A 13,643-nucleotide genomic window follows, 5' to 3' on the forward strand; every position below is an offset into this window, starting at 1 on the left:
TTATTTTTAAATATTAAAAATAAATTAAAAACATTTAAAGTTTGCAAATAGCGAAATAGGATTTTATTTTACTAAAATCATATAACAATTTTCAAAAACCATTTTTTCGAAATTGTTACCACGTAAGCTTATGGTAAACTATTATTTTATTTTAAATTTTAAAAGTAAACGGCAAAAGAAATAAAGTTTAAACTTAGTGAACATTTTTAAATTTATCAAAATCCTACTAGTGAAGAACACGTTTAAAAACAAATAAATAAATAAAATAAATTTGATAGAGGGAATATAAGATGGGAGTGAACCATCTCACTCTCACTAAGATTTAAACCCTTATTTTCATTCCAATTCTCACCTACCAAACACATCCTATAGTTTAAGGAGAAAGGAAGAGGACAGTAAATGAACAATTTGCCATGGACCAAAGCCCACAATTTCATCGACAAAACACAATTACATAACCATTGATAATAACTCATTGGCTCCCCTGTCAGACCAGAGGTGAGAACAGTTGAACAGGAATGAAAATGTATGTAAATTTCATACCCATTTACTTCCCAATAGAGCATACATAATCAATTTAAGTAAAGCCTGGGAAAGACCAACTTAGATACGATACATATATCACAATCTCGATCTGATTGCAGCTGATAAAAAAGCGGCCTCAATTTGAATAATCCAGACAAATTTGATGCAAATACAAGGTTTGGATTTGAGTTAATAGTTTTAACTGCTAAAGTATGTAGTCATATTTTTACTTAGAACTTGTATGAACAATGTTTCGGGTGGCCAGCATGGTGTCCAAAGGCATTACACACAGTTCCTAACTGGATGCAGCATCATCACGTTTTGAAATCATCCAAAAGGATAATAGGGATGCAACAGTCTCCAAAACGGCATGCCATCAATCTCAACAAGCACTGGCCAAGGACTCGATTAGGAGCTGATAACCTTCTGGTACTGCTGACTGTGTCTGCACACACTCTGCCAGTGCAGGAACATCAGAGTTGATATCTAAAAACCGGGAAAGTAGGAGCAGTAGGTGGAAATCTGAAATTCGCTTCACAAATGGAAGGTTCTTTGCCCGATCAAGATGATTCTTCAAAGCGCGCATAGTCACTTGGGTGATCCTGTTCTCTATGGGGAAGGTTGATGAAAGGGGGCCCTGCATTATAATAGAAGTTCATGTGAGAAGCACAATAAACTAAGCCTTGACAGGATTTACATAGAAAAGTTCTTCATAACATGAAAATATTATTAAATGGATAGAATTATGAAGCAATGTGATTTTAACAGTTAAAACTAAAAAGGATTGCTAAGTTTAATCAATAAATGGCTCTCAAGCACATGGATTTGTTTATTCAGTTTTGTTCCTATCTAAAGTACACAATCACAATAGTAGCATGCTTCCAACATATAAAAATGAATTCACTTATCACACTGTACGCTGACAGCAATTCCATGGGGTAAAAGACCTTTCCAACCTTACACCAGCTACATAAATCACATCTACCTTTGCACACATTACAACAACTACAAATTATGATTCAGTTTTAAGTTCTAATAGCAAGGAAAATGTCTCATGTTTTTTTTTTTTTTTCCTTTCTTTCCTTTTCTTTCATTTGCATTGTACAGTCAGCCTCGTATTAACTAGCAGATATGCAACATCGGAACATAAATATTACTTGTTATCGTCATTCAACTCTTTGGAAGGTCGTACAAACTTCTGATTGCTCGAAAAGGCCCAACCATCACCAATTGTCTTGACTGATGGTAACTACTTAGCATCATGAACCAGATAAAAGATGGTTCAATCCTACCTCCTGATAAAAAGAGGGTGACTCAACACATTCAAATACATGGGTTACTCTATAAAACTTAAGCTGACCACACAACGATTCAGAACTGCCCTACAGAATTGAACTGCAGATAATGTACCAACCAAGCTGTCACACATAGGCAAGCAAAACAAAGTTTTTCCTGTTATACGATCAAATTGATACAGTTGCTCTCCCTTCAGATGGCTCCCCACAAGCTAATAGACTTGAACTAAACCGATCCTAGAAACTGAATTGCAGTGCATTTGCAGCATTCAATTCTAATAGTAACATGATGATGTAAATATGCTTCATAAATTCCACCAAAACAAGCAACAAGAGATTTTAGTATAGATCACCCCATATTCCTTCATTCTATACTTTTCTGCTCTTCCTGCCTCTTTCAATTGGCCTATTGGGTATTCTTTACCCCCTGTCAAAATGCAGGAGAAGAGGTCAACGAAGAAGGGGTAGAAGCTCAGCAGACAGAATAGAGAGTTGAAAGACCACAAGCAGCCATTCTTTAAAACCACTGGGTACAGAGTGCTTGCAGGGGCCTGAGCACCGTAGATATGGATGCAAAATCCAGACAGTTATATTTCTGTTAGTAATGAGCTCTCAATTGGTTCAGATAAGGACAAAGATGGGCTTGGTGGTTAGCTTACAAAGTCTCTGATGGGGGAAAGCCTTTTAAAGTTTATTCAAGGGAGAAAGGGAAGACCTAAGTAAACTTTAAATAGGATTAATATAATTAGAATTTGAGTCATGATAGGTTATTAGAGTCCTAGTAGAATAGGTTATTAGAGTCCTAATAGAATAGGTTATTAAAGTCCTAGTAAACTTTGGATTTCTTAGAGAAGCCTATAAATAGGCTAATCAATGTAAATCAAAGGGATGAATTTTGATGAATAATATTATTCTTTCTTTCATTGCAAGGTTGCAACTCTCAATGGTGAGACTCCATTGATTTTCTTCTAGGTGAGACTCCTAGAAGGCCTTAGTGAGACTCTAAGGTTTTCCATCTTTTCTTCATTGTTTCTTCTTTCTCTCTATTTCTTATCTTATAATTTTCTCTACCATAAAGTTTATTCCTTGTTCCTCTCCTTACACCCTAAAAATAAAACCCTAGCCCACCTACCCTTGAGTGTAGGCAACCATCCTAGGGTTGTCCTACATCAATTTTGGTATCAGAGCCAAAATTCTTGGCTTGAAGGCATATGCAATTAAGGAGCGGAGCAACTTATGCAAGCATGAGTTCCAAAAAAACTTCTAGCAATCAAGATGCCGATACAATACGCTTGGAGGAAATTTCAGCCACACAACAATCCCATCAAGATGCTATAATACAACTAAATAGCAAACTTGATGAGATCATGAAGTTATTAGAAAAGAGTCAAGAAAAACGACCAATTGAAGAGGAGATCGCAAGTCATCAATTTAGACAATCGCCAAATCGATCACGCGAAGAACAAGACAATTTTATGATGGGGAATCAAAGAAGGGCCAAACTTTTTGAGCTAGATGATGATGTGACAAAAAAGGTACGTCTTGAAGTTGCTGAATTTTATGGAAAACTAAATCCAACAGCTTTTCTTGATTGGATTATGTCAATGGAAGATTACTTTGATTGGTATGCAATGCCCGAAAATAGAAAAGTTCGTTTTGTGAAGGCAAAGTTGAAAGGAGCAGCACGTCTATGGTGGCATAATATCGAGAATCAAGCTCATAGAACTGGCCAACCGCCTATTGACACATGGGACGAGATGAAGTTGAAGATGAAGGAGCACTTTCTCCCAACTGATTATGAACAACTTATGTATACAAAATTGTTTTCCCTTAAACAAGGTACCAAGTCCGTTGAAGAATATACAGAAGAATTCCATGAATTGAGCATTCGAAATCAAGTGCGGGAAAGTGATGCTCAACTTGCAGCCCGCTACAAAGCTGGACTTCGAATGGAGATTCAACTTGAGATGATAGCTGCACACACTTATACCGTAGATGACGTTTATCAACTAGCCCTCAAAATAGAAGAAGGCCTCAAATTCCGGGTTTCCAGGCGTCCAAGTTCACAAATTGGGAGCACTTTCTCCAACAGGACAGCAAGCAAACCTTTAAGCACGTCAAACTTCAGAACTCCTAATCATGTGAATGGTGGGGGCAACACTCAACAAACTTCGAATGTGGCTTATAAGAATGGTAATAAGGGTAAAAATTCAATGAGTAATGGAGATAGAAAAGTAGACGCGACTCCTTTATGCTTTAAGTGTGGTGGGCATGGTCATTATGTTGTTGTATGCCCAACCAAAGGTTTACACTTTTGTGTTGAAGAACCAGAATCTGAATTGGAAAGTTACCTAAAGGAAGAAGAGACCTACAATGAAGATGAAGTTAGTGAAGAATGTGACTACTATGATGGTATGACGGAAGGACATAGTCTTGTAGTACGACCTTTATTAACCATTCCAAAAGTAAAAGGAGAAGAAGATTGGCGACGTATTAGCATTTTCCAAACACGTATTTCTTGCCATGGGAGATTATGCACCATGATCATTGATGGAGGTAGCAGTTTGAACATAGCTTCACAAGAACTTGTTGAGAAGCTAAACCTTAAAACAGAGAGACATCCAAATCCATTCAGAGTAGCATGGGTTAATGACACCTCTATCCCGGTAAGTTTTCGTTGTTTAGTAACATTCCTTTTTGGTAAGGACTTTGAAGAGTCTGTATGGTGTGAGGTCTTACCCATTAAAGTAAGTCATATTTTACTTGGAAGACCTTGGCTCTTTGATAGAAAAGTTCAACATGACGGCTATGAAAATACATATGCTCTCATACACAACGGACGTAAGAAGATCCTTCGTCCAATGAAAGAAGTCCCTCCAATTAAGAAGTCGAATGAGAATGCACAACCAAAAAAGGTACTTACTATGTGTCAATTTGAAAATGAGAGCAAGGAAACTGAAGTTATTTTTGCTTTAATGGTTCGGAAAGTGGAAGAATTTAAAGAACAAGATAAGGAATATCCATCAAACGCACGTAAAATCCTTGATGACTTTTCTGACTTGTGGCCTGTAGAGTTACCTAATGAACTCCCTCCTATGCGTGACATACAACATGCCATTGATTTGATTCCCGGTGCATCATTACCAAATTTACCAGCCTACAGAATGAATCCAACAGAGCATGCTGAATTGAAAAGGCAAGTTGATGAATTACTTACTAAAGGCTTTATTCGTGAAAGCCTAAGTCCTTGTGGAGTTCCTGCCCTACTAACACCAAAGAAGGATGGATCATGGCGGATGTGTGTGGATAGTCGTGCAATCAACAAAATCACAATCAAGTATCGATTTCCAATTCCAAGACTTGATGACATGCTAGATATGATGGTTGGATCAGTAATCTTCTCAAAGATTGATCGAAGAAGTGGATATCATCAAATACGTATTAGACCAGGGGATGAATGGAAGACATCTTTCAAAACTAAGGATGGATTGTATGAGTGGTTAGTCATGCCGTTTGGACTAACCAATGCTCCAAGTACTTTCATGCGGATTATGACGCAGGTATTAAAACCTTTTATTGGACGGTTTGTTGTTGTCTATTTTGATGATATTCTTATCTATAGTCGATCTTGTAAAGATCATGAGGAACACTTGAAGCAAGTAATGCGCACTCTTAGGGCTGAAAAGTTTTACATTAATTTGAAAAAATGTACTTTCATGAGCCCTAGTGTTGTATTTTTTGGCTTTGTTGTGTCTTCTAAGGGTGTTGAAACAGATCCGGAGAAGATCAAAGCTATTGTTGATTGGCCAGTACCAACAAATATCCATGAGGTGCGAAGCTTCCATGGAATGGCTACATTCTATCGACGATTTATTCGAAATTTCAGCTCCATTATGGCCCCAATTATTGAATGCATAAAACCTGGTTTATTTATTTGGACCAAGGCGGCCAACAAGGCATTTGAAGAAATCAAATCCAAGATGGTGAACCCTTTTAGCCCACGTCCTGAGATCGAGTATGTTTTTTATGATCAACTTGTGTCTACTCGACAAGGTGGATACCAAAAATTTTTGGTAAAATGGCGAGGCAAACCACACTCTGAGAATACATGGAGTACGACAACGGATTTTCAGAAGATTAACCCCGATCTCTATGAATTGTATCAAGCATCTAACTCGTCGGAGCCGAGTTCTTTCAAGCCGGGGAGAATTGATGGGGGAAAGCCTTTTAAAGTTTATTCAAGGGAGAAAGGGAAGACCTAAGTAAACTTTAAATAGGATTAATATAATTAGAATTTGAGTCATGATAGGTTATTAGAGTCCTAGTAGAATAGGTTATTAGAGTCCTAATAGAATAGGTTATTAAAGTCCTAGTAAACTTTGGATTTCTTAGAGAAGCCTATAAATAGGCTAATCAATGTAAATCAAAGGGATGAATTTTGATGAATAATATTATTCTTTCTTTCATTGCAAGGTTGCAACTCTCAATGGTGAGACTCCATTGATTTTCTTCTAGGTGAGACTCCTAGAAGGCCTTAGTGAGACTCTAAGGTTTTCCATCTTTTCTTCATTGTTTCTTCTTTCTCTCTATTTCTTATCTTATAATTTTCTCTACCATAAAGTTTATTCCTTGTTCCTCTCCTTACACCCTAAAAATAAAACCCTAGCCCACCTACCCTTGAGTGTAGGCAACCATCCTAGGGTTGTCCTACATCAGTCTCATTCCTGGTTTCTTGAGGTTGATTCACCACACCAACATTGCTTTCAAATATTTAAGCAAGTGGGGGGAAATGATAGAGAAAATTTAAGAAAACATCCATATTACCAAAAGATTGAGCAAGGCATGTGCTCTTAAAATAAGCTTCACAAGGAAGGATCGCTCACCTTTTCCTGTTGATTTAATGGTATCATTAAGTGGAGGCTTCTGTTTTCTTTAATGACCAAAATACTACAAAAGAAAAAAAGCAGCACCCTTGTTGGGATGACAAGAAATTTGAGAAGGAAATAAAATTTTGTATATTATATTCACTTCATATTTTGGTTCCCACATCTTGGAATTTGGCTCATTGAGTGGATGGAAACTCTTATTTTTATAATGTTCTAAAAGATCTAATAAGATTTAAAAATAAAGAAATTAGAAACAATAAAAAAACCCTCATTAATTATGTCGAGAACCTTTTTTTTTTTCTTCAGTAAATGAGATTTGTATTAGAAAGCGCCAAAAAAGATGCAACAAAGTACACACGATGTATACAGTGGCTGGTAAAAAGGCCAAAAAAAGGAAGAGGAAATAGAAAGCTACTCCCTCCCTCAAACCGATCCCAACCAATCAATGAAATCAACTATGGACATCAATCTTTCACTTATAAAGAGTTTGGTCCAAGTTAACAAGTTACACAAAAACACGAATTTCAGCCTTTGGATTGAGAGTTCCACATTGTCAAAAGATCTTCTATTTCTCTCTTTCCAAATTGTCTAGAAGAGGCATAAAGGTGTCACCCTCTAAACTTTTTTCCGCTTTCTTCCAACAAAGGAACCATTAAATATGTCGAGAACTTTTTTTTGATAGGTAAGGAAAAATTCATTAAAAGCCCAAGAGGCTAAAGAGTATACACGGAGTATACCAGGGAAAATATGTCGAGAACTTGAACCCTGTTGGCCCACTTCAAATCCTCTATGGATGTTCTTCAAGCATTTTAACCATAAGTCCATTAAGGCTTCTCCAGTTATGCTATATTGCTGTGAAAAGGACAGGCCACCTTGCCAAATCCCCCTCAAGTTCCAGAGAGAACCACTAATGGCTACATCAGATAGGATGAAAAAGAAGCCCATAGAGATCCATGCTCCCGATTAGGCATTCAAAACCCATCAGCATCCCTAAGAATACATAAATTAGGAACTCCCTTCTAAAATTGTTATAGGCACACGGACTGTGCCATAAATCTAGAACTAGATACTCTAAATATCTTCAACCTAAAATCTATATATTCATTCTTTATATATCATACACCAGCTTTTTTATCACACCTTTGCCCACATGAGCTCTTTAATCATGTCCTTCATCCAAGGATTTCAAGATTAGAAAGATTCTCAATTCCCAAACATGCATCCAAAAGCTACGATGTTGAACCAGGTCCATGTAACATAGCTTACACCTTGAAGATTCAACTCAAAAGCAATTTGATTGAAGGGTTTCAATTTCAAAATGGAAGAGCGCTTTTAATTGCGACAGACAAAAAGAAACATGAATTACTTCACCCTTAAAGGCTAATGAGATTGATTTTAACCAAATTTATAAGGACTCCTGAGGTGGGATGTCTGCCCTAAATCTTCTAAAGACTTAATATAGCTAAAAGATAATTAGTCTCTATCATCAAAATAAGCCAATGCCAGGGTTTCTACAACTAATATCATCTAGACCCTGAAATCAAACTTCTCATGCATCTGCCCCATAACAAAGATAACTCCTTAGGTTGTCATTATCGCTTCTACAAATCTATTTCACTTCCACACCTGAAAAATTACTTTCTCCATCAACACAATTGGTTGCCAACCCCTAACTGCATTTTCTTCAACCCTGATCACATTTTCTTTGCTTCTCATCCAAATTACCCAATAACATGTCTTGCAACACCATATGGATAGAAATAAATTGCCCATTGCAGTTGATAACTAGTCTTCACCCTCTAATATTCTTAAATCAGTAACCCTATGGTTCATTCTCGGATCAATATTTAATACTATTGGCTTCAAATTCTCAAAGAAAAATAGATTCAACTAGTTCCTACTGGCCTAACGCAGACTGGAAGAGCACCAAAGCCAACATGAGAGAGCGTTATTTAGTTCCGATAACACTGTCCTTTTATCATCCTTTTATCATCTATAAGTAATGATCGAATGGTTTGGACAGTTTCTCAAGTAAGAAACAGTTGGGTCACTCATTCTAGGGAAACAAATTGATAAAAATACTAGTACCCATTATGCCAAATTTGGAGCATAACAATTGAAGCCTTGACATCAATGGGTTAGTCGATATCCATACAAATACAATGCTATCATATTGGTTACTGGACAAATAAGGAAATATGCAATTATGAATACCAAGGCAATAATCACGCACCTGGTGATCGAGGATCTTAACAAGAACCAAGAAAAAATCATTATCGACCTCCCTAGTATCCTTCACACCAACAACCACATCCTTCTTCATCCTAGACAACTTGGGATCAACCTCCTCCCCAATGTCAGTCTCGAACCACCCTTCCTTAAACAGCCTAACGCACATATCACTCATCTGAAAGGCCTCGAAATGCACATCGGCACCGTCGTCCTCGTTCACCGTCAGCTTCACCACTGCCGTGACCCACTCCTTTAGCCCACTTTCACCGTGGAGCTCCGCTGCCTGAAGCACCTCACTATTCGACATGGTGTAGTCCTTCTTGTTCTGGCTGATGGTCTGCGTGAATATAAACCCCACTCTCCTCATCCCCAAACCCATCGCGATCGCATCCACCAACCTCTCCTCATCGGTATCGCGCATCAATATCAAATTCTCCTCCGTCCCCTGCTGCGGTGGCTCGTAGATGAAGTCCACCCTCACCGCCCCATCATCGGCGACAGTCCCATACATAAACCCCCCGCGCTTCACCGCGAAGACGAGTGTCTCGTTCACGTAGTGCTGGAACGCGTTGGCGGCGTCGCGATCGAAAGAGACGGACTCGCAATGTGGGGTCTCCTGGCGGGTGACGCGCATCTGCTTGGCGATGAGGTCGTCCATGGTCATCCTGCGGCCGAAGGAGCCAGCGGGGCTGAAGGTGGGACCCGAAACGGTGCGTTGGGTGTCGTGGGCGAGGTAGACGATGGAGCCGTGGGTGACGCCAAGGGCGGCGATGGGGGTTTGTGGGTCGGACATGTCGGTGAATCGGGCGATGTCGGATGGGGTTTTGGCAAGGAGGAGGTTCTGGTTGGTGGAGAGGGTTTGGGAGGAGATGGGGATATGGAGGTGCTGTTGGATTAGGGTTTTGAGTTGGGAGATTGTGGCATGTGGATTGTCGAGGGTGAGGCGTTCGAGGCCATCTCTGCTGCGAATTCTGATCAACATCTTCGCTTCTTCTCCCTTCCTGCCTCCTTCTTTTTGAGTGGAATATAAAGGTGAGGTTTGGGGAACAAGTTAAGACTTAAGACTTAAAGAGTTGTGGAGTGAATGAAAATGAGAAAGGAAAGAATAAATTCGAGAAAGAAAAGAATATGACTTTGGATCAGTCCAATCCAAAGCCTTTCTCTTAATTTTATTTTTAATCATAAAATTAAATCTATATTTTATTTTTATTTTTTTAGCAAATTTATGCTAGGGTCAAAAAGTAAATTTAATTATTATAACAAAAATATATTTAAATAAATAATTTAGGTTTCATTTAAATACACTCATCTTATATTTAAAAAAAATTAAATTTTATAAATTAAAAAAATGTCATATTTCAATTTTTAAAATCACTATAAACCTTTAACCTTTTTATATTTTATATAAAAGTTATACTTCTTTTTTATTTTTTTATTTTTAAAAATAGAAAATCAAATATTTAGTACCCTTCTTTTCCAAAGCCTCCCTTCTTTCAAGCTCTTCAAGGTTTTAAACATTCAACAATGATGGGCTATGGTGCCTCAAGGGCCTTGTTAGGGCCCATCAAGCAGGCCAATGTTATGGGTTAACTTTTTTGCCCAAAAGAGAAAAAAAAATGGATTGGCTAATTTAACTTAAAGTTAATTTAGATCCATAGACTAATTTAATTTAAATTCTATTAAATAATAAGTATTAAGTTTTAAATCAACAACTTAAAAATAATTTAACTTAAAGTCACATTAAAAACAACAAAAAAAAAAAAACAAAAAACATTGTATTTTTAGATAATATCTTTTAGTTTTTTTCATTTATTTTTTCATAACTGGTTTAAAAAATAATTATACAAGTATGGATAATGGTTAAAAATACAAAGGCGAGGTTTGGGGAACAAGTTAAGACTTAGGAGTTGTGGAGTGAATGAGAATGAGAAAGGAAAGAATAAATTCGAGAAAGAAAAAAATATGACTTTGGGATCAATCCAATCCAAAGCCTTTCTCTTAATTTTATTTTTAATCATAAAATTAAATCTATATTTTATTTTATTTTTTATAGCAAATTTATGAGAGGTTCAAAAAGTAAATTTGATTATTTTAACAAAAATATATTTAAATAAATAATTTAGGTTTCATTTAAATACACTCATCTTATATTTTTTTTAAATTTAAAAAATTTAAAATCGCTATAAACCTTTAACCTTTTTATATTTTATATAAAGTTATAATTCTTTTTTATTTTTTTATTTTTAAAAATAGAAAATCAAATATTTAGTACCCTTCTTTTCCAAAGCCTCCCTTCTTTCAAGCTCTTCAGGCAGGTAAAGTTTTAAACATTCAACAATGATGGGCTATGGTGCCTCAAGGGCCTTGTTAGAGCCCATCAAGCAGCCCAATGTTATGGGTTAACTTTTTTGCCCAGAAGAGAAAAAAATGATAGGCTAATTTAACTTAAAGTTAATTTACATCATAGGCTAATTTAATTTAAAGTCCATTAAATAATAAGTATTAAGTTTTATATCAATAACTTAAGAATAATTTAACTTAAAGACACCTTAAAAATAAAAAACAAAAAATAGTTTTCTCTTTTTAAAAACAGAAAATATTGTGTTTTTAGATAATATTTTTTAGTTTTTTTCATTTGTTTTCTTATAACTGTTTAAAAAAATAATTATACAATTATGGATAATGGTTAAAAATATAATACTACATATAAAAAATATTTTTAAAACATATTTAAAAATTTAGAAAACATGTTAAAAAGATTTCAAATTCTCAAACTAACTTTTGTTTTATAAAACATCATATATCAATTTTTTAAAACTATTTTTTAAAACTTTTTTCAAAAACACTTCCCAAACAAAAGTTTAGCTATTTTTCATTGTAATTCATTATAAAATGTAAGGTGGTGTTTGTTTTTTGTTTTTTTTACTTAATTTTGAATAGAACTTAAAATCAAATAGTACTTAATACTGTTAAGTATTAAATTATTTGTTTTTATAATATTTTATTTCTATTAAATATTAAAAATTAAAGAAAAATCAATATGTTTATTTAGAAAAAATCAAATATTTTGGTTTCTTCTATTGAACAAAAAAAATTATAATAAGTCATAAAAAAAACAAATAACTTAAACTCAGAAAGCAAATTGTTTTTAGCAAAAAAAAAAGTAAAAAAGCAAACACTATGGTGGTTTTTTTTTTTTACTTAATTCTAAATAAAACTTAAAAGTAGATAATATTTAATAATTAGGTTGTTTATTTTTATAATATTTTATTTTTATTAAATATTAAAAAGTAAATAAAACTAATATGTTACTTTTTTCATTTTAAAAAAGTCAAATATTTTAGTTTTTTTTATTCAACAAAAACGTATAATAAATTATGAAAAAAAAAAAAAAAAACAGATAATCTAAAATCTCAAAAGCAAATTGCTTTCAATTAAAAACTAAAAAAACAAATACCCTTGAACTCTTATACTTTTTCTTACCAATTTTGACTCTATTATGTGAAAGAGGGTTGAAGTGAATTATTCTTTACTTGTGGAACCATTAAAGGTTTATCGATTTCTTAAACCAAGCATAGAAGTGAAAGATTTCTTGAGTCATAATGAAGCATCTTAAGGCTTGGATTTGAGCTCAAGGTCATAAACACAAGGATATTGCATCGAATCTTAGTATAATGTTATTTGTATTCTCTCTTTTATCTCTTCTTTACTCTTTTTTTCTATATTTATTATATTATATTTTAACTAAGCTTATAAATTGTTTATTAATTTAATTATTTGCAAAAAAAAATTGACCATTACTCAATTTACCTCTTGAGTGTATACTTAAATTGGTTTAGTTTGATTTCACACATTCTGGAAAAGTTGTATTTATTCCTAAATTAGAGATAATACAAAAATATCAACATTAAAATTTTTTTGGGTTTATGAAAAATTTTAAGACTATGTTTGATTCCTGAAAAGCAGTAAAGAAAAAAAATGTTAAAAAAAAATGATTTTCTCATATTTGGTTTTACCATGAAAAATATGAAAGAAAATCAAATATAATTAAAATTAGTAAAAAAAATTATATATTTTTATATTATTTAATCTTTATATAATAGAGTTAAATAAGTTAAATAGGCTTAGAGTACTGCATAACAATAATTTATTGACTTGAAGCTATGCTTGACTCTTGGAAAATTTGAGGGAAAATGTGAGGGAAAGAAAATAAAGAGAAAAAATGGAAGAAAATAAAAAATGAAGGAAAATAAAAAATAGATTTAAAATTAATAAATTATTTTTATATGTTTCTTCAAACTCATTTCACTTAATTTCCTCAATTATATAAAGATTAAATAATTTTAAAATATATTAATTTCTAACTAATTTTAATTTAAAAATAAAATTATAGTGAAACCAAATAGGAGAAACCCATTTTCTTTTATATTTTTTTTATTTCCTTGGTACTTTATGAGAACCAAATATAACCTAATCTGTTTTTTTATTTTCTTTCTTTTTTTTTTCCTTATACTTTTCTTATTTATTTTCTTTCCCTCGTATTTTTCTTCAAATTTTCCGAGAATCAAACATAGCCTTAAAAAATAAATTTTTTTGTTACAATAAATTATTCTTGATAAACTAAAATAATAAAATCGGGTGAAATTAATCGCATGAGCTTTGGAAGTTTAATTAGAAAATAAAATTTTAATGTATGTATTATAAA

The 13,643-nt window shown here is 33.9% G+C and overlaps 1 protein-coding gene across 1 annotated transcript; it reads right to left on the reverse strand.

Annotated features, from left to right (window-relative positions):
• Positions 1-431: 431 nt before the first annotated feature.
• On the reverse strand, positions 432-10,087 carry LOC100242502 (NPL4-like protein 2). The gene is made up of 2 exons (XM_002270712.5): positions 8,940-10,087; positions 432-1,162 (listed from the first exon to the last, which is right to left on the reverse strand). Exons 1-2 carry the CDS (start codon positions 9,918-9,920, stop codon positions 908-910), a joined length of 1,236 nt encoding a protein of 411 aa, XP_002270748.1. The 5' UTR covers positions 9,921-10,087; the 3' UTR covers positions 432-907.
• Positions 10,088-13,643: the final 3,556 nt, after the last annotated feature.

Source organism: Vitis vinifera, chromosome 7 (genome assembly GCF_030704535.1).
Source record: "Vitis vinifera cultivar Pinot Noir 40024 chromosome 7, ASM3070453v1".
NCBI classification, from domain to species: Eukaryota; Viridiplantae; Streptophyta; class Magnoliopsida; order Vitales; family Vitaceae; genus Vitis; species Vitis vinifera.